Here is a 24160-nt window from a genome sequence, read left to right on the forward strand (position 1 = left end):
TTGAGATAAATGAAGAGAGGGCAGCAGATGATCCCTGCCCATGTCAGCATGTCCCTTGCTCTGAATAGAACAGAGGAGCTTAGAGCCACCTAGAGAGCCCTACCTGGGAATTCCTTCCCCTTGGTCTGTCAAACTGCAGAGTCTTTTCCTAAATATGTGCAACTGCAAGGACTGCTATTGGGTGAGAAAACCCAAAAGTTTTTTCTTTTTGATTAAAATGCATATGAGTCTTTAAAATATAGGCTTTTGTCTTCGATTTTTGTCTGCATTGTGTTTTGCAATGTGTTCTATATGTCCTCTGAGCCAATCCTCTCTATGTCCTTTAGACCAAAATGACCCAGGAGTAACAAAGCGAATGGGTGTGAGTAAAGAGTGCCCAGTGAAACACCAGCCATAGTGGACAAGAGGTCAGTGCACAGAAGTCTATGAGAGGAAATTATTTCTGCTAGATGCCCCCAGGAAGCTGTACTCCTTTCTTAAATTTAAAAATCTCAAGAAACACAGTTTATATCACTTTGTGTTTTTATAAGAAAAGGAATTCTCGGATAATATTTCAAGAGGGAGTAAAAAAAGAACTTAGAAATTCATTTATGTTTTTTTTTTCAAGCCCTCACCTTCAAGAACTTACACAATGGAGACATGTGTTATCTATTATTTAAAGCAGGATTGAGGAGAAAGCCCTCCTCAGTAAGTTCCAGAAGGTACTGACCGTAGAAATGGATTGCATATGAAAGAATGCAAATAAAAAAGAAGACCAGAGAAAGGTGATCAAAGTTAAGTTTAAAAAACAAAGCATAGGAATTAACATGTTTTGAAGAAGATATTTCCACACAGTTCCTGTTCTTAAAGAGGTGATGTGAGTACAGAGTTGGGCCAGTAAACTGGCCATGGGCTGGCCAGAGGAGAGTCCACTCCTGGATGCATACACCTAAGCTACACTGTGGCAGGCCACGGTACACAGGGCTATCGTGGAGAGGTGACATCTGAGCCAAGTTTTGAAAGATAAATTAAGGAAGAAAATATTTTTTAAAAAGTCAACAAGCAAGGTGCCTGAGGGTGAGAAGCAAAAAGTACAACTGAATTTAACTTTCTGTGGCAGAGCAAGATGGGGGTGTCCATCACATCACACCATCATTTCTAACCAAAAGCTAAGCACCAAAAAAAGCAAATAACCCAATCAATAAATGGGCCAAGGACCTGAACAGACATTTCTCAGAAGCTGATATACAATCAATCAACAAATATATGAAAAAATGTTCATCATCGCTAGTAATTAGATAAATACAAATCAAAACTACTCTAAGATTTCATCTCACTTGAGTCAGAATGGAAGCTATTAAGAATACAAACAACAATTTGGGAGATGATACTAAAAAGGTTTGTTATATTCTAGTGGGTTTTGTTACCTGCTAATGGAATTGGACTTTATGCTGTAGACGGTGACAAGAAGTTGATAGATTGAAGAAGGATTTGAAACCAGATCTGTTTTAAAAATACAAATAGCCTCTTCAGCAAATGATGCTGAGAAAACTGGAAATCCACATGGAACAAAATGAAATTAAACCCCTATCTCTCACCATGCCCAAAACTCAACTCAAAATGGATGGAGGACCTAGGAATTAAACCAGAGACCTTGAGCCTAATGGAAGAAAAAATAGGCCCAAACCTTCATCATATAGGAGGATTAGGCCCCCAATTCCTTAATAAGACTCCTATAGCACAAGAATTAAAACCAAGAATCAATAAATGGGATGGATTCAAACTAAAAAGCTTCTTCTCAGCAAAAGAAACAATCAGTGAGGTGAATGGAGAGCCTACAGGATGGGAAAAAATCTTTACCACAAGCACATCAGATAGAGCACTAATCTCTAGGATATATAAAGAGCTCAAAAACCTTAACACCAAAAAAAAAAAAAAACCAACAAATAACCCAATCAATAAATGGGCCAAGGAACTGCATAGATACTTCTCAGAAGAAGATATGCAATCAATCAACAAATATATGAAAAAATGTTCAACATCTATAGCAATTAGAGAAATACAAATCAAAACTACTCTAAGATACCATCTCACTTCAGTCAGAATGGCAGATATCAAGAATATAAACAACAATAAGTGTTGGTGAGGATGTGTGGGAAAAAGGGATACTCATACATTATTGGTGGGGCTGCAAATTGATGTAGCCAATCTAGAAAGCAGTATAGAGATTCCTTGGAAAACTGGGAATGGAACCACCATTTGACCCAGCTATCTCACTCCTCAGTTTATACCCAAAGGACTTAAAAACAATATATTATAGGGACACAGCCACATCAATGTTTATAGCAGCACAATTCACAATAGCTAAACTGTGGAACCAACCCAGATGCCCTTCCGTAGATGAATGGATAAAAAAAATGTGGTATATATACACAATGGAACATTACTTAGCATTAAAAGAGAATAAAATCATGGCATTTGCAGGTAAATGGATGGAGTTGGAGAATATGATGCTAAGTGACATATCCAATCCCAAAGGCCGAATGTTTCTTTGATGAGGATGCTGACTCATAATGGTGATGTGCGGGGAGCATGAGAGGAATGGAGGAACTTTAGATAGGGCAAAGGGGAGGGGGGGAAGGGAGGCAGGAAAGGGGTAGGAATGATGATGGAATGAGTTAGACATCATTACCCTAAGTACATGTATGAAGACACAAATGGTGTGAAAATACTTTGTGTACAGTCAGCGTCTTGAAAAATTGTGCTCTATATGTGTAATATGAAATGAACTGCATTCTGCCAGCATGTATAACAAATTAGAATGAATAAACAAATATAAACTCTGGCAAAATGTGGAGTAGGAATTAATGGGACAGGCAGGAAGAGGAGTCAGGAGGCTACTGCAGTGGTCCAGGAAGTGATGCTGAAGGGCAGGCTCCGGCAACAGGAACAAGACCAGGGAGGACTATGGAGGACACTTTGAAGATGGAATGGCATGGATGGGTTGCTTAGACAGGTGGGGATAAAAATGAAAGCATCAATTTGAGGTTTCCAGTACTGATGTCAATTATTAAGTGCACATAGGGGGGAGTCTTGGCAATTAATTTGGGTTTGAGTAGTTGGCAGCCAGAGATGCTTACAAGTAGACCCCTGGGAAAAAGGTCCAAAGACTGTTGGAAATTAGAGGGTAGCCCTCAGCAAACAGGTGGGGCAGAAGAGTCTTAAACAAGCAACACCACAAGAGTAATAGTTGACTCAGAAGCAGGTAAAATATCCCAGGAGAAAAACAGAAAAAACAAGAGGGTTGTTGCAAGCATGCAACTCCCTGGGACATCAATATGGAAGGGATGGGAAAGAAAATGAGACAGGAAAAGAATCGTCCAAGGTAGAAGGGCAAGAGGAAGATTAGTGTCCTGAAATCAATCACAGGGAAAAGAAGGGGAGAAGAGGAGAAACCACTGTCAAATTGAAGTCTCCAATGAGACTGAAGGCTATTGGTATACAAAGCTCCCTGATGACCCAAGAGGAAGCAGTTTCACATAGAAGAGGAATTAGAGGGCCTGATGTCAATGCCATGAGGAGTAAATGGGAGATGGTTCTATTGTGGTTTGGGGCATACAGGTGTCACCTCAAAGAATCAGAAGGTCAACATGGCGACCAAGATCATCCTGGATGATGTTATGCTGGGGATTTTCATCTAGATATAGTTTTGTATTTGCCTTGTTCTATGATGAATGAATATTATTTTAATAATGGGGGAAAAAGTGAAATGGAAGTCAAATTTTAGAAGAATTTGGTCTCTTGGGGTACTTAGCCCCAAGAAGTGGAAATAATGAAGTGGGAAATTCCCCAAGTTGGATTCCTGTACCGGTTCTGCCATGCATTAGCTGTATGACCCCAAGAATAACATTTAGAGCTTCAGTCTGGCCCAGAGTCACTTTACCTATAAATAAAGAAGCTGGGTTGGAAAATCACTAAGGTAGTTTCTAAATGTAGAAGCCAGGATCAAGCTCATGATGTGAGAGAACGCTCATTAGTAAATTAGATAAGACTGGCATTTAAACTGATGTGAAAGCAAAAATTACTTTTTAATACAAATAACCACCCCAGTCTATACACTTAATCATTTCCGATTTTATTTGCTTTTCTTAAAGTGCAGAACACATGCATTGATTATAATATACATCTTTTTCATGATGTTCTTTTCATTATACCTTCTGTTTTAAGAGTAAGACTCTATTCCTACCACAGAATATCCTCTGTTCACCAATCAAGGAAGAGAACAGCATTTTGTGGGTAAGGTTTGAAGGCTATGGTTGCCAAGACTAAATATTTACTGCTTCCTTTAGAGTGCCCAAAGACATAAAGTTTTTATTGAGCAATTATCACAGGCACTAAGGAAATAAAGGCATCAGACTATATTTCATATCCATATCCTCTTAAATGTGATGAATGGCCTGGTATGGACATTTTTTAGTTATTTCTGTTTCATATTCTTTTAGGTAATGTACAGCAATGTAAATTAATGGCCAAAGGCCCAAGAAGTGGAAAACATTAGACTAGACGTAAAAAAACTATATGGGAGCCAAGAAGTCATGTAGAAATAAAAATCCTAGGATATTAAGAGTTCAAAACTACCTTAAAGACCAGAAGAAATAGACTCATGCTGAAAGTAGGTGCTCTTCTGCCAATGGGTATCCTCACCTGTTTTTGAATACCTCCAGGGGAAACACCCTGTGTGAGATGTGCACTGCCTAGCTCTGGTTAGCTATGGGAAAGCTCTTTTGGATACTAATTTGAAATCTTCCTGCCTGGCATCCCATCCCTTAGCCTAAGTTCTGTACTCAGTACAATAAGACATTAGATTTTTGTTTCTGCTCATTATGGGAATGTGAATTGTCCTGGGAAAACCGTATAGTTGAGTAAAACTGTTGCTGGCTACATTGCAAATTTTTATTTCCTTTCCAAATCACATTTCAAGAAGGTTGAGATCTGAGTTATCAGTATATCTATAATAAAATTAATTGGAATCCTAAATAAAAACTTTGGTACAAAATGTGTTAATAGTAGATTCTTTGACTGAGGTATGATGCAAACTCTTTAAGCTAATTTCCATGTACTTGTGTTGGGTTAAAAGATGTCCCTCTGGGGACATCCTGCAATGCTCACAACCAGTTGGCTATTCTCAGAGGTCTACATACTTCTGCTTCTGCAGGTTGAGGAGTATGCCAACCAAGACTCGGCTATGTTTATTCTCAAACATTCTGTGCCAGTGTATTGATTACTGTTTTTACCTCATTAAGCAATACATATATCAGCAAAATATAAATGTGAATATAAGATTTGTTTCTCAGGCAAATACTTTAGAAAAACTAGATAAAGATTTAGTAAAAAGAATGCAACTAAATTAGGTGTGGATGAGATAACCATAAAACATTTGAAAACTAAAAATCTAGAGGGATTCATCCTCATTTGCTTTGTAAAAGTCTTTAAATTCTCACTTGCTTTAAAGTAGGCAGTGTAGAGGATGCATAAGAAATAGAGGTTTTTGGAGACGAGCCATGTAGAATTCCAAGAGTGGCCTCTGCTCAAAAAAGACCCTGGCCTGTCTTCAAAGACTCATGAATGAATGTACATTTTTTATGCTTTAAGTTAAAAATTAAATATTTAAAAGATATATTATCTTTTTTATAATTTCCAGTTTAAATCACCCTTTTCAAATAACTGATCAAGTATTGGCTCAATGAAGTGAAATTCTCCTTGAAGTTCAGGGATAAACTCTGTCTTTCAGATACTGGTAGTGAGACCAGGGCAAAGGAAAGTTAGATAATTATCAAAGAAAAGGAAATGGATAGATAGCACTTGCCATCACCTGGTTGCTAACAACTTCTGGGGGAGGGGAAGGATCACATTTTCTAACATAAGCAATCACCCCCTGGACAGCTCTCTTCCTGCCATTTTGGTCACAGAGGCAAGACAAGAAGAGGAGAGAACACAAGAAGAAAGGAAGCCAAAAATCTATAAAAGAGGCAAGAAATCCTCATTCCCTTGGGCACCAGCTCCATATTCCTTCCTCTCCAGAGGAGTCTCTCTCTGTTCTATCCTTTAAATAAAACTTTTTACTCTTGCCTCAGCATTTCTTGGTGTTCAGTCTTCAGTACCAGGGGAATGAGGACCTGATCCTAATTTTCAAGACCAGTTTCAATAGGAAATTGCTTTAAATACAGATAGTAGTAAGATTGTCTTAAGACTCTACATAACTGATTTTCACCAAAAACTATACAAATTGAGGTATGGCAGAAGTTTAAGATGCCAAGAACTATGCAGCTTAGTAAGCTCAACCAGTTTTTGATTGTTGTTATCATACATACATGAACCAATAAAAAATTGGCTATGTGTCATATTTAGGAAGCCAGAGAACTATGGTAAAAAAAAAAAAAACATGCAAAAATCCAGAAATGATTAGATAAATTAAGAGGAAGGAACCATAATGTATTTATTGTCAGACCAACATTATAGAATAAGGTATTCCAAATTATGTTCTTTGAAAAAGCAGGAGGGTACTTAGTGAACTCTGACTGAAAGAACATTCCAGAAAGAGATAGTCAATGAGAGAGCAACCAGACTAAAAGGAAAAAGGCAGAATAGGTGTTAGGAACTTTAAAAAAGTAGAGATGAGGAGCAAGGCTATGAGAAGAGTTGCCAGAAGTTCAAATAAATAATAAGCACAGTTTACAGTGAGCTGTTCCAGTTCAGCAAAAACGGTTCGGATTACCTCATGATCCTCTTAAGGCATTATTAATGTCTGAGAAAAAGAAATGAGCAAACTTCAGGAGCCAAGATATGTACTTTAATGAGGTTATATGACCTGGATCAAAAATAACTGTAGTCAAAAGATCCACCACTTCAGAAGAGACCATGAAAGGATGAAAAATAGCCTTGCTGTGTCTGGGACATGGCTGAGTATGAGATTTTGAATTGTACTTGGCTCTTAACAAGTGACTTTACACATGTGATCTCATTAAAAATGTGTAAACAATGGAGTATTACTCAATTGTAAAGAAGAATGACTTTATGATATTTGCTGGTAAATTGACAGATCTGGAGACTAAGTGAAATCAGCCAGTCCCCAAAAGCCAAAGGATGAATGTTTTCTCTGACATGAGGAAGCTAATCCACAATAAAAGTGGGAGAGAGGGTAATAAAAAAAAGAATAGAAGATCAGTGGAATAGACAAAGGGGAATGAAGGGAAGGGCGGGGATGGAATAAGGAAAGACAGTGGAATGAATCTGACATAACTTTCCTACTTACATATATGAATATACCACAGTGAATCTCACCACTCTGTAAATCTACAAGAAATTAATCAAAAAATAACTATGGGCAAAATAAGTAAATAGAATTTGTAAAACTCTGTGAAGAAAATAAAACTTTTCCATTCTAAAGGCGAGATACTAAATCTCATGGATGTTGAGATGCCCAAATTTACACAGTTAGAAAGAGATGATTGACCAGATCACGGGGTGTCCCATCTGAAGTCTTACAGAAAGTTTGAAAAATAAAGAAAAAAAAACTAAAAGTTCCATAAAGACCTAAAATTATCTTTTTCTGTATCCTTAATCTCCCCCTCTCTGCAGAATATGATCATTAGAATAGCTTGCTTTTTTCATTTCACATCGTATCATATGCATTTATATTTATTATGACTACCTAATCTTCATATAGATCCCTTATTGACTATACAATATTATGATATATTAAGTTATTCATTCAAAATAATACTGTGGGTAAAGTGCTACCCTATGGAACCAAAGACAAATAAGAGAAAGGTAATTACTTAGGCCAACCAGATTTTCATGTTTTGCTACCCTGGGTACAACTAAGATTAAATGTCTTTTTCTTTATGGCATGCATACCACATTGGTGGTCACTTGAATGAACAGCAATGCTACCTCAGCAATAACCTTCCTCTTCCCCTCCACAGACAATGTATTTTAATTGTCTGCTCACTTAATTCTGTACCTCCTTGCCTGTCTATACTTAGTAATCAAAAAATAAAATGTATGGATGAACATATTTTTATATTTTATTCTCCATAACTTGTGAAAATAGCTATTTTACACAAGACAAGTGTCCCCTATAGAGGATTAGTAAAAGCTATTATATGAGCGTGGGTAAAATTGACTGATATTTAGGAATAAATTAAAATGGTCTAAGTTTCATTTTATTTGGCTCTCAAAGGACCTTTTGGTCTTTTGCTTGTCTTAAAATACAACCAAGTTATAACTACATGGCACAACTAAAAGGGTGATCTATGATCTGCAAGTCGATTAATTTATCTGGAAAACTTTCAGCTCTCCACTTCAATTTGCACAGTGACAACGCAGTCTAAATCAAATTTTAAATAAATGCAAACATGGCAACTCAATAGGCCAGATTCTGGAGAAACACCTTAAGAATTCCAAGTGGAAGTCTTTGTAGATCCTGAGAGGCCTGTATGTTGATTTTCATTTAAAGAAGGGTCAAGATACATTTCTCCATGGGCCAAGAAAGGGGGATTATGTAACTTAATGAGATGATGCCATATTAAACCCGAGCTGATAGCTCCCTAAGTCTTAGGCAGGACCCAACAAATGTTCTCATTGTTTTGGATCCTTTACTCTGCTCATGACGTCTTGGGTTGGAAAGCTTGTTAGAAGCCATCTAGCCCAAACAGTCATGACCCACATCCTATTTCCACTGATGAGGGATGGGATGGACACAGGAGCTTCCAGCATCAGAACTGTGCCAGGACATTAGGCTCTTCCTCACCTCGCTCCTGGAGTGTCTGGCCCACGCCCATCAGGTTCAGGTTCTGAGCAGGGCCCTCTGTGCCCTGCCCAGTGCCACTGGGACTTACCTCCGGAGGCCCGGGAGCGGCACTGCCCAGTCATGGGGCTGTACTCCTGGTTCTCGTCAGCACACACACACAGGAAGGACCCTTCCACGTTTTCACAGAAGGCTTCACCACATACGCCACTGAGGAGTTCACACTCGTTCACATCTGGCAAAGGGAGTAAAGAGCAAGTGAGATGCGTGTGTCAGTCCAGACAGCTCTTCATTCTGCCAGCACTGCCAAGGCCAGTAGTGCCTTCCGGAAATGAGGTGCTCTCCAGGAAGCTGGCCAACCCCATCTGCTCTTTTAGGGAATAGGCTCCTAAAGGCAGAGCTCATGTAGCTGTCTGTATGACAGGACTGAGAACATGCACAATAATGGTCTAAATTCCAATTCTACTTTTAAGGGACACCCTGGAATTGCACTGGAAATAATAGTATGTGCCCTTTGAACATCTAGTTTGGTCTTCCATGACTTTTCAATATATTCAAAGTCAGAAATGGCCCAATGCTCTACTCTCAGTTCTTAAATCCAGAAAGAATTAGAAGCACATGCACTTCAGCAAGCCTAGAAACTTTGAATTCATTTAAAATGCTAAAGATCTACTTAAATGTCTGAAAGTACAGTTTACTAGCAGCCAAGAGGTCCATAAATTAAAATTAGAATTTGGGTTGTAAGAGCTATAAGCATTTATCAGGGTGCACTAATCATTCATGTGAACCAAATTGGTCCAATAACTAATACTGGTTTCAGTATTCCTTTTCAAATTCTGTGGATGTCCACAGGGTAATTTCTATTTTATGGAATTTTTTTTTCCTGTGCTTAAAATATATATAATTAAAACACAGTCAAGTCATCTCATTGATGAGTATGATTTATTAAAGGATGTGCAATACACCTTAAAGAAAGGCCAATTACCACATCGTACATTTTACCTTGCTTCTCCAAAAAGTTTTATTAATAGCTGTCCTGTTCAGCAAAGTACCTCACTTGACATCTGAAATGCTCATGGGTCTTATGCATTAAACATGTACACACCAGCTTCATGAGCACACTCTGAGATGGTTTATACAGTGTTAAAAATGTGAGCAGTTTTCCAAACCATTCAGGGAAAAAAAAATCCTATTTCCCCTGCTATATCCAGTTTATTGGACAAAAGGTTTATGGGTTTTGACTTATTTAGATAATTAACCTCAGCTTCCCATTTCACTTTGTTTGTAAACAAATATAAACCCAATGATCTGGGTTTCATTTATAAAAATATATTATAACATAAAGTAAAGCAGAACTGGAATATTTAATCAATATAGACAGTTATTATTTAGACTAGAAAAATTGACTTTAGGAATTTGCCAGTTCACATTTATCAATTTTAGGCAAATGTCATATGAAACTTTCTACTTTCCAACTCATATTATTTACATGGCTATTGAGCTCTTTCCCACCAGGCACGTTCATTTAATCAAGAAATATTTCCCACTTACTTATATGGGCCAGGCCCTGTGGCCCAGCCCATATGTGGGAGAGCAATGATGAGTCAGTCAGGCCCAACTCCTGCCCTCAGGGAAATCAGCAAGAAAATCTCACAAGCTTCGTTAGTGCCAGAAATAAAAAATACAGAGCTCTATGAAGTAGGGAACAGTGGTTCTTTCATGCAAGAGTGGTTTAGAGAATTAACATTGTAGCCCAGATCTGAAGGATGAGTAGGTGACAATGAGCAGGCGGGTGTGTAGGGTCTAAGCAGAGTAAAGAAGACAGCCCAAGACTGGCCTCAAACCTGTCTCATCCCTGAAATGCTGCACAACATCCAGTGCGGTGAAGTGCACATAATAGGTGCTCAGTTTGTGTATCTATAGATATGGTTAGATAGATCTGGGGGGTGAGGTTTGCTGGGGATTAAACTCAGGACCTCATGCATGCTAGGCAAGTACTCTACAAGGAGCTGCATCACCAGTCCTCAGTTAATAGGACCAAAAAAAAAAAAAAAGAAAAAAAGACAAAATGACATTTGTTGAGTTCACCAAAATGACAACAAATATCCCCTTCTAAGGGTGTGTCTTGTGTGCCATACTGAAATATCAACAAAAGGTCAGTGTGCTCATCTGGTTGGCTGGAAATGAATATTAAACAGGGGTTCAGGGACCATGTGGAGTCAACATCTGATATTTCAACAGTTAAATAGTTAAACACAATTTACTGAGTAGGTCAAACATGGTGCCCATTCCAGGGAAGGGAGACAGAAAGCTCGCAATCACATGCAGGTTGTGGACTTGGAGAAGAGGGCTGCAGGCAGCAGATACACAAATAAATGATTCCCAAAAGGTTGTAAGTGCTATGATAGAATTTGCTGAAGGTGTTCTGGAAAGAGGGTCAAAGCTCAGCTTGAGGGCAAGGGAGGGAGCAGGGACAGTGTCTGGAGATGGTACCCAACTTCAGTCAAATCATAGTGCCCACTTAGTCACAGTACAAGCAAATGTCAGGCCATGTTTAATCACTTGGGTTTTGGTGGGAAGGAGAGATTAGAATAGTCTTGGCTTTTATTATCCGATAGCCAAGATGTCTTCCTGTGTCTAATTCTGGAATAATTATATGTGTTAATTGGCTAGCTGTGTTTATGACTATTTTTTAATGTGGTTGGGAACTAACAATATGATTGTGAATTAACTAGATTCCATAATTAATCCCAGAGAAGCAGTTTTTATTCAAGTGGTATCATCCAACCTCTAAATAGACTTTGTTTTCCCAGTATTATCTAGGATGGCAAATAACTTGTTTTCCTTGTAAATTTTCAAAGCAATAAGTTATTGACTTCACCTCAAGTGCCATTTGCCCTGTAGTAAACAGAGCTATTTTTCTCCATTAAGAAGTATAAAGAAAAAAGCCTTGTTAATGCATGAAGTTTCAGATTTTATAACCTTTCTTCTGTTTCCCAAGAAATCACTCTAATTACAAGCATGTTTCATAATGACATTGACTTGCAGAAATCAGCTGATCAGAAAATGAAACACAAAAATCTCTTCTCTAGGAGCATGTGTTGGATGATATTTTAGGACATCTGATGACATTCAAGATTCTTTCCAGCACCATCAGTCCCAGAACGGACTGAAGAATAGAGTTGCACAATCAAGAGCATCAGTTTACTGGTGTCATTCCTGGAAACCGAAGTTCTTTCCAACGCTCTTCCTTAAATGCACCGCCTGAGGAGCTGGATTTCTATGACGGACTACCTATACCATGTTGCAGACTCTGCTTCCTGGGCCACAAGGGTTATAGAGTGCTGCATTCTCAACTAAGGGTTTAAACACATGTCCTTTAAAAACATGCTTCAATTTAAGGTCATACTTCTGTAATTATCAGTGCTCCTATCAATTTCAGAAGCCACAGGATTTGCCCAATCTCATATTATATGATAAAAGCAAATTGTGCCCAAGTTTGCTGTTTAAAATTTCCTCTTGTTGATAACTTTTTGAAAGGGACACATGGAACATGTTGGGAGAAAAATTCTAAAAACTCACCCACACACCCTTGCCCATCCTGTGGGGCTTGAAAGCCCTGATAACAGAGGCAGCGGAAGGAGCCAGCTGTATTGTCACAAAACCCGTGACTGTCACAAACAGTGTTGTTTACACATTCATCAATATCTGCAAGAAAGACATTTAACATCAGACACAAAACAAACACAGGCTGACAAACACCGGATATTGATGGATGAACAGAGGCACTCAACACATCTGATTAGTATGAAATGATCATGTTTACACAGAATGAACTTTGCAAACATTTTACATATTAATAAAATGTTTTGATGACAAAAATGGTTTAACAGGCAAAATGTTGGGGTCTGTGAGAAAACATTTGCTTTTCCTCAGGAAATGTTTTTAAATCGAAATGACTGCTGTAAGTGCCACAGTCAGTATTTCCCAAATGTTTTCCACTCTTAATTTCCGAGGGGAGTTATAGTTTTACAGGGGAAAAGATGAAAACAACTGCTCTATGGGCAGAGTTGTGGGTAGCAAGAAGCAACGGTAACTCAACCCTGGAGATAACCTTGATCTTTTCTACACTGTATTCCTATGGAATCAAGAAAGGATCTGATGAGTTCAGCAGAATAGCCAGCCGGCCGAAGTTATTTATGAGAAAAGATTTCCTGTCCCTAAGTTACAGCCACTCGAGGTCCTAAATGGCAGTGCTATTGAAGTGAATAGCTGGTCATGAGCTCATTTTGTTCTCTAGCAACTTAATGGCAGACAATGACCCTGTACCTTTTTCGTTCCATTAATAAAAATGCTCTCATAAACAGGAACTCTTAATTACAAAGTTACAGTGGATTTTTAGATGGGGGCTCTTCTTCTTGATCCTTAGTTACAAATTTTCTTCATGCTTCTCCCTTCCCTTTGTCCTTGTTCACAGTCACATTGTACACTTCCAGTTGCCACCTCTTCTTTTAGTCCCCAAAATACAGGTTTTCAAAGAAACAGTTAAGGAAATGCAAATATATGTGAAGAAGATTTTACTTTCATGTTTAAATAATGAAACCAGGTAACAGATGATGAAGGGAATGACAAGTTAAATTTCACATGACAGAATTGAGTTTGGGAGGGGTCAATGTTATTAAAATCAAGCTTTTCTCTTTGAAAAAGTTTTTAAAGCTAAGTTGAAGAAATTTTCTGGAAGAATACAAAGATAAGTTAATAATTTTTCTAGAAGCTGCCTGACTTCCTAATTTTCCAACACTGATGTTATCAAGCATAAATTCACACTATCACACTTCTGAATTGCAAAATGTGAGTAACTTCATCAACATTTTTTTGATTTTCTCAATTTGAAGATAACGGTCCTTTCTGGCTTCAAGGCTGGGCCTTTCTCCCGTCCTGACTGGTCTCTGGTCCCTAGTTCCACCTGTATACTCTTTTCTACTATTTTCTATTATTCCACTCTGGGACCTTCCGCTGTCTTCTAAACTGTTGACTTGAAAAGTGTTCACTTGATCATGTTTTAACCTATTTTGCTTTTCTGCAAAAAGTCTCAAAAGAACCAGCCACACTCATTGGTTTTACTTCCCAATGTAGTCATCCCTGGGTATCTGTTGGGAATCGGTTCCAAGGATTTTCAACTCTCTCATATAAAATGATACAGTATTTGTACAAAACCTATGTCCATCCTGCCATGCCCTTTGGCAACCGGGGTCTCGCACATGCTAGGCAAGTACTTTACCCTGAGCTCACTCCAGGCCCTCTCATACACTTTAAACCATCCCTAGATTACTTATAATACCCAATTCAGTAAAAATTCTATATAGTCGTTATAACTATCCTTCAGAAAATAATGATGATACTTTAAAAAAATCTGTACATGTTCAGTATAGCTGCAATTTTTTTTCAAATATTTTTGAACCCCAGATGCAGATCTATTAGTTACAAAGGGCTAACTGTATAGCTTCTCTATCATACAGAAATATTAGTCACAAGATGCATAATAATAATATTGGTATGTTCTTACAATTACTGTGAGAATTAAACAAAATACAAAGTGCTTAGAAGCATAATGTAGAAGCATAATCCAATACACACCAACTATTGTTACCCTTACTGCTCTTCTTTCTCCCCCTCCTGAATGACCTACAATCTCACTCCTTACCTCTCTATCCCACTGAAACTCCTATGAGAAAAGGCACCCAATGACAGACTCATTAAACCCACTGATCATTTTCCAGTCCCTCACCCTTGACCTCTAAGTCTGGTGAACACCCAGTTCTTGAGCACTTCCTTCTCCATGTTCAGTAACAGAATATTAATATTAATTTTTAGCCACTCTGGCTTGCCACTGCCCTTTCACAGCCCAAGGAGGATGTCTGCCAAGGCTCAGACCCCTGGGATCTGCCGCAAGCTCAGTACTCCCCCCTCCCCGCTTCCCAGGCTCTCTAACTTCAGTGACCACAACCCTTGGGATGAATCCCAAATCTTCATTCTCAGCCAGGATCTTCTCCCAAGTATATTTCTTGGTCTTAATTATTTCTATTTGATCTGCTCCTGCGATGTCAAACTTTATCAAGCCTGAAGGTGAGTTCACTGTTGTTCTACTAAAATGCTCACTTTCTGCCCTTAGTGGGAAATTTCTCTCACTCCAATTCTTCCCTTCTTGACTTTCGCTCATCTCCCTAAGGCAAACTGAAAACTCCGTGAAATAATTGAAAAAAAAAATGAATTATTTAAACATCTAAACACATAAATCTCCCTCATAGCATTTAACACAAAGAAGACACTCAATGAATCTGACCTGGATGACTTTGAATGTTAGCCCAAGACTGGGATTTCAACTTGTTTACTGATACAGTGGTGAGCAGGAACTGTATCCTGTAGTCTAAACACCTAACACAGGTCACTTCCTAAAATGGGCAACTGTCAAACAGATCGTGTTATTCTTTGAACCACTGGATTTAAGGCTGGAAACTTCAGTAGCACTTACATACTGTTGATGTCCCAATCTCTCCCAAGCCTTGAACCTCTGTCCTTTAAAGCCCTTTATGTAAAACCTTCAGACATGTCCATGATAAATTCTATCATTTCCTTCATCACCTTGCCTCCACTTCTCTCTAGGTTCCCTTCATTAGTGAATCCAACCAGTCACCCAACCAGAAATTCTGATGTCATCTTTCCCTCTCTCCACCTTCTCATCCCTTCCTATCCTGCCCTTGTATCTCCTGGCACTTCTCACTGTCTGTCTCCCAGCCAAATGTGCTTCTTCCAAAACATGACCTTTCCCATGCCATCCCCTTACTCAGAATGTTCAGGATCTCCACTTGACTAGAGAGCCCCCACCGCCCTCCTTAGGAAAGCATCAAGCCTCCTTTGTCATCTGGCTCCTGTGCACATCTCTGGTCACAGTGTGCAGATAACCTCCTTCCCAAGCTGCATACTAACCCTGTTGGGGTGCTAGAGTTCTTTGAAAACCAAGTGTCTCTAATTTCTTACTGCACACTCCTTTTCCTGCTGAATCCCTACCCCTCTCAGCCTTGGCTTTACTCAGAAACTACGAGTCAGCCCAAGGGATACCTCTTTCATGATACTTTCTTTAGCTACCAGTAGGCAGGTTTCAGGATCCCTCCTCTCTGCTCCCAGAGCATTTTGTGCTATTGTTATGTTTATCAGAACTGCTATTTTTTTTTTTTATGTGGGGGGCCTTTGACTAACCCTCACCAGAAATCTATTTCTGGGAGGAGGGAAGAAAAGCAGCCACTAGAAACCAGCTAGCATTTGGGTCTAGATTCTTAAAGTAAAATATCTTGCTTTCTTTATATTAATTCTACACAATTACAGCAGATGAGGATTTCTTATTACTAATCACTAGCACAGGAAGTGAATAATTGGCCTGAAGATGAACAAGCCCCAAGCTGGCTATGAATTATTGGACATCTTGCAGACTCAGACTTACTGTAACAGTGATTAACGGAGAAAGTTTAGATGAGCAATACCTTGGATTTGAATGAATAGGAAAAAATAACGAGACATGCTTGCTGTACTCTAGCTCTTCAACAACTAATATTTTATAAAAATGATATAATGTAGCTCTCTGAAGTTTCATGTTTTCAACAATGAGGTGAGGTAATAGCTTAATAAGAGGACAACACTTTTTTTTCAGTTCTCTAATGACCTATATAAAAAGTACATTATTTCATTAGAATTTTCTTCGATCATGTGAGTTCTCTGAAACATTTTTCCATTGTTACTCTGAATAAGTGAAAGCTGTCCTGTTTTGCTGAAGCTGAATTTGGAACAGGAAACTAAATTTTGACTCATTCAATATCATGTTTTCTTTTTGCTTAATGTTAAAACTACTAGAGCAGTTTTGCTTAGGTATCTGCAATAGTCGTGAATGAGATCATCCCTAGTCATACCAAGGATTTGTGAACTGTTGGAGTGATTTCTAGCAATCCTCTCAGTTGTCAACATAGACAAATTAGGTATGCTATCACAGGACTTTCTGATTTCTCATGGAAGTGTTTGTTCTTTATATTAGTCACTGGAAAAGATGGATAAAAATATTCATAACTTAATGGAAATCAAGCTGAGAAAGAATACACTGAGCAAGGATAGTGGGCCACTGATGTAAATTCCTCAATAACAAATTACCTAAATTTGTAGAAGTGGAACACAGCTCCAGGTGACTGGAACTACGAGTAGCTCATTTTAAAAGTAGTAATGTCTACTCTGCGATCAGAGGATTATTATCTAGAATACATTCAGAACTCAAAAACAACACCAAAAAAAAACCCCCAACAACCTAATTAATAAATGGACAAATAAGTTAAACAGATGCTTCTCCAAGAAAAAAAGGAAAGAAAGAAATACAAATGGCTAATAAATATATGAAAATATGTTCAACATCACCAGCAATTAGAGAAATGCAAATCATCTCACACCAGTCAGGATGGCAGCCATCAAGAATACAGGCTATAATAGATGCAGGAGAGGATGTTGAGAAAAAGGAACATTTTCATACTATTGGAGGACTATAAATTAGTACTATAAATCAGTATGGTGGTTTCTGAAAAGACTAGGCATTGGAACCACCATGTGACCCAAGTATACCACTTTATAGTATTTATCCTAAAGAATTAAAAAGTCAGTATCGTACTATAGTGATCCATGCTTAACAATGTTTATAGCAGCACAATTCACAATAGCCAAACTATGGGACCAGCATAGGTATCCATCAACAGACAGATGGAAAAAGAAAATATGATATATGTACATGATAGAGTTTTATTCAGCCATAAAGAAAAATAAATTATGTCATTTGCAGGAAAATGGATGGAATTTGAGATCATTATGCTAATCAGAAGGTCACGGGTTGTATATTTTCTCTCATAAGTGGAAGTTAGGAAACAGAAATGGAAAGATGGGTTGTGATCACATGAAAATCAAAGGGAGAGGAAAGGGACCAGAGGATAGAAGGAGGGGAGGCAGAATGAGGGCTATTGGCCAAATTATATTACATCGTGTGCATGTATGAATGTGTAACAATAAATCCCATCATTATGTACAATTAAAATACACCAATAAAAATGCAGGAAAATAGTAACAATGCTGTCAGTGAGTGAAAAGTTCATACTTTTGAGGATCTTAAGCACTGACCTGTTTCATAAATCAAGTTTGTTACGCCACATATTTTTTTTACTTAATACAATACACTTTCTCAATAATAATACACTTTTCAAAACCTACTGATTATTATCAGGGATTCAACATATTAGAACAGAACTCTAACCATGCACCCCAAATCTTAAGTAATGGTTAAGGTCAAACATTTGTTAAGGTGAATTATGAAATTAGGAAAAAAGTATGAAAAAAGAGCATGATTTTGTAAAGGGGACTGAGTCTAGTTAAACCTGTTTACTATCTAAGAAACTAAAACTATGTTTAAAGACCCTGACAATGGACTTCATAACAAGCATCAATGGTGCCACCAACTGTACAATATTTCCTATAATATGTTTGGAAAAATCTATGAGTATCATGAGAAAGATATATTTGTGTCCATTTTGTTAGCAAAGTGGTGTTGTTTTTTTTTTTAAGGCACATTCATTAGTTTTTTTTCAATTTTAATTTTCAGTTGCTCAACATTTGCGCTTTGCTGATTTCCTTCTTCCCAGTTCTGACAGAACACACCTTCTTATTGGGGAAGAGCTCACTAATGAGCCTCCCTTCTGCTGCCAGGATATACTCCAGGGACCTGGGTTGTGGGATGTGACTGTCATTTTTGATAATGAATTGTTCACAAGAAAATTTCCATAGTTATTGTTCAGCTGAGAAAAAAAAATGACCTTCCTATTGTTAGAACATATTTAGATGAATCACACGGTCCATTTTGACTTAAAAGGAAACTTGGGACTATCTAGTTCAGCCTCTCTATTTTAAGAGTCAGAAAATTAAGGCCTAAAAAGGGGAATGGACTCACATCAAGATCACAAAGGAGTTAGAGGCAGAGCTGTAAGGAATGGAGTCTTACCAAGGAACAATCTTCTGAATCAAAGTTGGTGGCTCTAAACCATCCACCAGCTCTTACCATAGTGATTGCTGGAACAGCTTCCTCCTACATGATGAATAGAACTGACCACACTGTGAGCCCAACAAGCACATTGGCATCTGTTCACTATGAAGATGGGAGTCAGAACATAGTCTCTGCTACTCATCATTTACTGACTGGTTGTTTAGTCAAGGACCTCCTCTTCTCAGCATCTTTGTCCTTAGAACTAGAAGCATCATCATACTCAAAGTAAAAACACCAGAGGTGTGGTAGGCCCCAAAGAGAACGTCCTTCTAGAAGACCTTTAGAAGACAGCACGGCAGGCAGCAACAGCGTGCCAGCCTCAGCAAGACCAGGACCACATCCAGCATTGGTGTTCTCCAGTCTCTTTATTAAAAGGAAATGACCCACTGTTTCAGCCAAGAGCTTCCTGACCAACTGCAATTGGTTAAATATTTGATGCCAGAATCTTAGGAAAACAGATACAAAAAAGGGCCTTACATTGGAAAGGATGTAGGGTTCCTGCTTAGGGAAAATGCCGCCCTCAGACTCCTTGCTGAAAGGAACAGAGGCCAGGAAGGAGAAAGTACAGCCCAGCCAAGAAATGGGGCCGCGAGATGCAAAACCAGCTGAAGAGCTGCCCAAAGGAATTTTTAAATGGCATGGCTGCTGGCCCAAAAGAGATTAAGGTCTCTCTCACAGCATAGGAGGGAAGCCAGCATTAAGCAGAAGATGAGCGCAAGGCCTAAAAGAAAAAAATAAAATAAAATAAAATTTAGCCAATAGGAAATTAAAAACTGGATTTGGAGATAGTCCAGACAATACAATAGGATATTGTGGAACCTTTTAAAAAAGGTCCACTGAGGTCTGGCAACATCAAGAAGTCTGGAGAATATGGTCCGTTATGTGTTACGGAAAATAACTTAGTTCTGAGAAATATGGACGAGCCAGAAAACAGTAGAAAAGATGTCATTGTGCAGGGTCTGACCACCATGCCATTGCCCGATAGAGAAGTGCAGGAAAAAAACGTGGTGACCTTGATGGTTACAAGTCTGTTTTAAAAGCCAGCAGCCTGAGATAAGCAATAAGGAACGACAGAGGCAGCAAATTATCTCAAGGTCAACTTTCTAGTGCCTAATCTAGAAGACAAGGCTGCCAATGAGAGATTTTCCTCACATAGCTTTCAGATATACTACCTTCAAAGAGATTTACTTAAAGTTACTCTTTAAAAAAAAAATTAGAGAGACAAGCCTTCCATTTGATTTCTGCAAGCAGCTATGAGTACCAAAGAAACAAAACAACTTTCCTCTGATTTTTATCAACCATTAGCTTGCCAACATATATTCCTCATTCATAAAGACATTCTGTTGAAAATCAGCCTAGAAATCCATATTTTTATCTAAAAATGTGGGAAGTATCCAATCACCACACTCTTCTGACTTATCTCTGGGCTGTACCCCCAGTCTCACCTATGCTCCAACCTTTTGGGGGCCTTACTATCTCTCACTCAGGTTCCTGCAATGGTCTCCCAAATGGGTGCCTTCAGCCACTTATCAGGACCCCAAATTCATCACCCATAATGACAGAAAGATTTACCTATTAAAATAGTCCAATTAAATAACTCTCTGCTTAAATCTTTTCAGTGTTTCTCCATGGATAACAATATAAAGGCTCTGGCCACATTCCTGCAAAGCTTGTCCATGGTTATGTTCTCAAGTTATTTGCCTTTCCAGCTAGCCCTCGACTCCCTGCATCTCCAACTTTCCCTGTCTATCCCTCTCTGTTGGATCGTTTCATCAGGATCAAACATTCCCTGCTGTTTCTCATTTTAAAAAGTAATGAACAGTCTCCTTGTACCATAATCCGTATTTCTCACCCCCACCTTTACAAAACCAAGGTTCTTGACTCTTCTACACATGTTGCCCACTCCTTCAGTCCTCATTCCCATTTGGATCACTCCTAAATATAAAACTTCACTGAAATGACTCTTCATGAGATCACTCAAAAGATTCTTCTTGATTGTCACCTTAGTAGTCCTCTCAGTAGTACTCGGTGCAGTCAGCCCAATCTTCTTTTTGAAGTATCTCTTCCCCTTGGTTTCCCATAAGCTCCTAGGTTCCCCTTTAATCTTTGATCTACCCCTAGACAATCTTCATTACTTGACACATACATGCTGAAGCTTCTCAGGGTTTAATCCTCAACCCTCTTTTGTTTTCATTCTATGATTTCTTTTGGTGGACTCATCCATTCTTATCTGATGATTCCCAGTTTTTACCTCCAGTTCAGACTTCTCAACGCTAGACCTAATGTGGTTCAATTGGCACTTGACACATTCCCATGAATATTTTGTAGGTAACTGCAACTTAATATCTTCAAATCATACCCTTGACTTGAAAAAAAAAAAACTGCTTCATTTTGCAACATGCCAGCAAATAGTGCCACCAAATATCTACTTGCTAAAGCAGAATCTATGGTCTGTCAATGCTTTCTCCTTCATGCCATGCACTCAATCCAACATTAGGTTCTAAACCAGTATCATTTTCTATCTCCAAAACATTTCTCCAGACATTCATTTCTTTCCATTGATTAGTGGGATCAGTAGGGTCACTTCTGTAGTCGCAGTGACCAGTGTGTCTGGAAGGAACTATGAATACAATATAGACTTTTCTCTTGCACCTCTAATCCCCTTTCTAACCAGTATCCTGTATGACATACTTTAAAAATATAAATCACATGGATGAACCTGGAGGATATTTTGTTCAGTGAATTAAACCAAGCACAGAAAGACAAGTACCAGATGATCTCACTCATGTGGAACTGGAAAAGTTAATATCATAGAAGTAAAGAGTAGAATGGTGGACATCAGAGGCTGAGATGATTGGGTAAGGGGATGGAGAGAGGTTGGGGAAAAGACATGTAATTACAATTAGATAGGAGGATTATAAAAACAAATGTATCAAATATGCAGAGATAGATAGATAGATAGATAGATAGATAGATAGATATTAAAAAGTATTAAGTGACTGAGGCTGGGGAGAGAAATGGGGAATGACTATTAATGATTATGGAGTTTCTTGAAATGCTCTAAAGTTGATTGTGGTAATGTGAATAAACTAAAAACCACAGCATGTATACTTTAAATGGGCATCTACTTTAAGTTTTAAGCCACAACAAATCTCAAGGAATGAGGTTGTGCAGAGTATGTTCTCTGAACACAGATGTATTAAAGCAGAAGCTGATAACAAAAAGAGTAACTAGAAAATCTCCCACTGTTTGAAAAGTAAGCAAAATATTTCTAAGTAATTCATTGGCCAAAAGAAAAGAAATGACAATGAAATTAAATAAAAATATGATTGAAAGGCAAAATACAACACATCAAAAGTTCTGGATGCAGAAAATGTCAATCTTGGATTCTTGGAAGGAAATGTACAACCATAAGCATACATATTAGAGAAGAAATTTGAAAATCTAATGGTTTAAGGATCTAGTATAAGAATGTAGATATAAAGTCAATTTCAACCTAAAGAAAGCAGAGAGGAAAAATAATAAATAAAAAAGCAGAAAATAACAAAGTAAAAAAGATAGAGAAAAAAATCAATAAAACCTGTTTCTTTGTCAAGATTAATATTCCTAGGAAGACTGGTTAAGGTCAAAACAGAGAAGGCACAAAAATTACTGAAATAACAAAATGAAAAACATTACTACACATTCTACAGAGAAGATAAGGAGGTATTATAAACAGCTTTGTGCCAATGAACTTGACAATTTACCTTAAATGGATAAATTCCTTGAAAAAAACTTTCCAAAACTGAAGAAAAGTCAAAAGTCTAAAGTCTATGAAAAGAAATAGTAACTGCAAGTAAAAGTCATTCACAATACATATCCATAACAAACAAAAACTCCAGACACAAATTACCTCACCGGTGAATTCTTCAAGAAATCTGAGGACGATGTAACACCAACCTTACACAATGTTTTCCTTAGACCAGACAGAGGGGACAGTTTCAAACTCATTTTATGAGACTAGAACAACCTTTACTCCACAAATTATAAGAACATCAAAAGGAAGGAAAAGTAAGTGAAATTTCCTCATGAGCACAGATATAAATATTCTAAACAAAATATTAGCAATTTGACCCCAATGATATATAAGAAGGAAACCATATCATGACTGTTGGGTTTATTATAACAATGTGAGGGGATTTTCACTTTAAATAATGAATATGGTTATCTATGTATGTGATGGTGGCCACTAGAACTACCCTCTTGGGATCATTATGTAGAAACCAGGTGTCAAGAATAGCAGTGACAAGATAGATATACTCTGGGTCTCAGTACTCCAGATTGACATCATTAGCACTAGACCACTTGTGCTTAGATGGGGACCCAGAAATAAACTCCTATTTAAAAATCTAGTTAATATAATTCACCATGTTAACAAAAAAGAAGAATATAATGCAATTATTTCAATAGATGCAAAAAAGATGTATGAAAATTCAAAACAATCATGATAAAGACCCTTAGCATATCAGAAATGAAAAGAAATTTCCATATCTGATAAAGTATCTTTTTGTTTAATCTATGGTGAACATCATACTTAAAGAAATATTGAGCACTTTTTCTGCTGAGATCGGAAGTGAGATGGGGAAACTAGCTGTCAGCACTTGTAATAAGCATTGTAGTAGATATCCTATGCAGGGCTCTAAGACAAGAAAAAGTAGAAAGTATAAAACTAGCATGACTTGTAAAACATAATTGTATAAGCAGGAAATCCAGAAGAATCCAGATAACAGAATTGTTAAGTGAATTTAATAAGATCATGGATAAAAGGTCAATGTGAGAAAAATCAAATTGTTTCTATATACAAAAATAATTACAAAGATAAAAAAATTTAAATGCTATTCACAACAACATAAAAATACTGAATGTCTAGGAATCAGTGTTTAAGAAAGTTTGCAGACTTTACATAAAAACTGCTACAAAACACCAAGAGAGAGAAAAAGCCCTAATAGAGGAATGTGTTATATTTATGAAGTGGAAGATAGTATTGTAAAATGCTGAATCACTATAAATGGGCCTACTGATTCAATGCAATTCAAATAAAATTCCCAGGATAGTTTTTTTTTATTTGTGTTTGAAAACTGTTAATCTGATTATCAAATCTGTGTAGAAATACAAAAGGCCAAGAACATCTATGACAAACTAAAAAACAAAATTGAAGAATTTATCACTTACAGCAACAAATACTGAAATCCACTATTAAGCTATTATAATTAAGA

At 37.7% G+C, this 24160-nt stretch overlaps 1 protein-coding gene across 7 annotated transcripts in view; it reads right to left on the reverse strand.

Moving 5' to 3' along the window:
• Window positions 1–24160, reverse strand: part of Ltbp1 (latent transforming growth factor beta binding protein 1) — a 386831-nt gene that overhangs the window by 35488 nt on the left and 327183 nt on the right. For 4 of the 7 annotated variants that reach the window (XM_078029401.1, XM_078029398.1, XM_078029400.1 and 1 more), the window contains 2 exons: window positions 12371–12496; window positions 8880–9023 (listed from right to left, as the gene is read on the reverse strand). In XM_078029401.1, the coding sequence (XP_077885527.1) occupies window positions 8880–9023; window positions 12371–12496 (270 nt within the window). The remainder of the gene's footprint in view (window positions 1–8879; window positions 9024–12370; window positions 12497–24160) is intronic. The other 3 variants (XM_078029399.1, XM_078029402.1, XM_078029403.1) reach the window with 1 other exon arrangement.

The sequence above is a fragment of the Ictidomys tridecemlineatus genome, chromosome 12 (genome assembly GCF_052094955.1).
Source record: "Ictidomys tridecemlineatus isolate mIctTri1 chromosome 12, mIctTri1.hap1, whole genome shotgun sequence".
NCBI classification, from domain to species: domain Eukaryota; kingdom Metazoa; phylum Chordata; class Mammalia; order Rodentia; family Sciuridae; genus Ictidomys; species Ictidomys tridecemlineatus.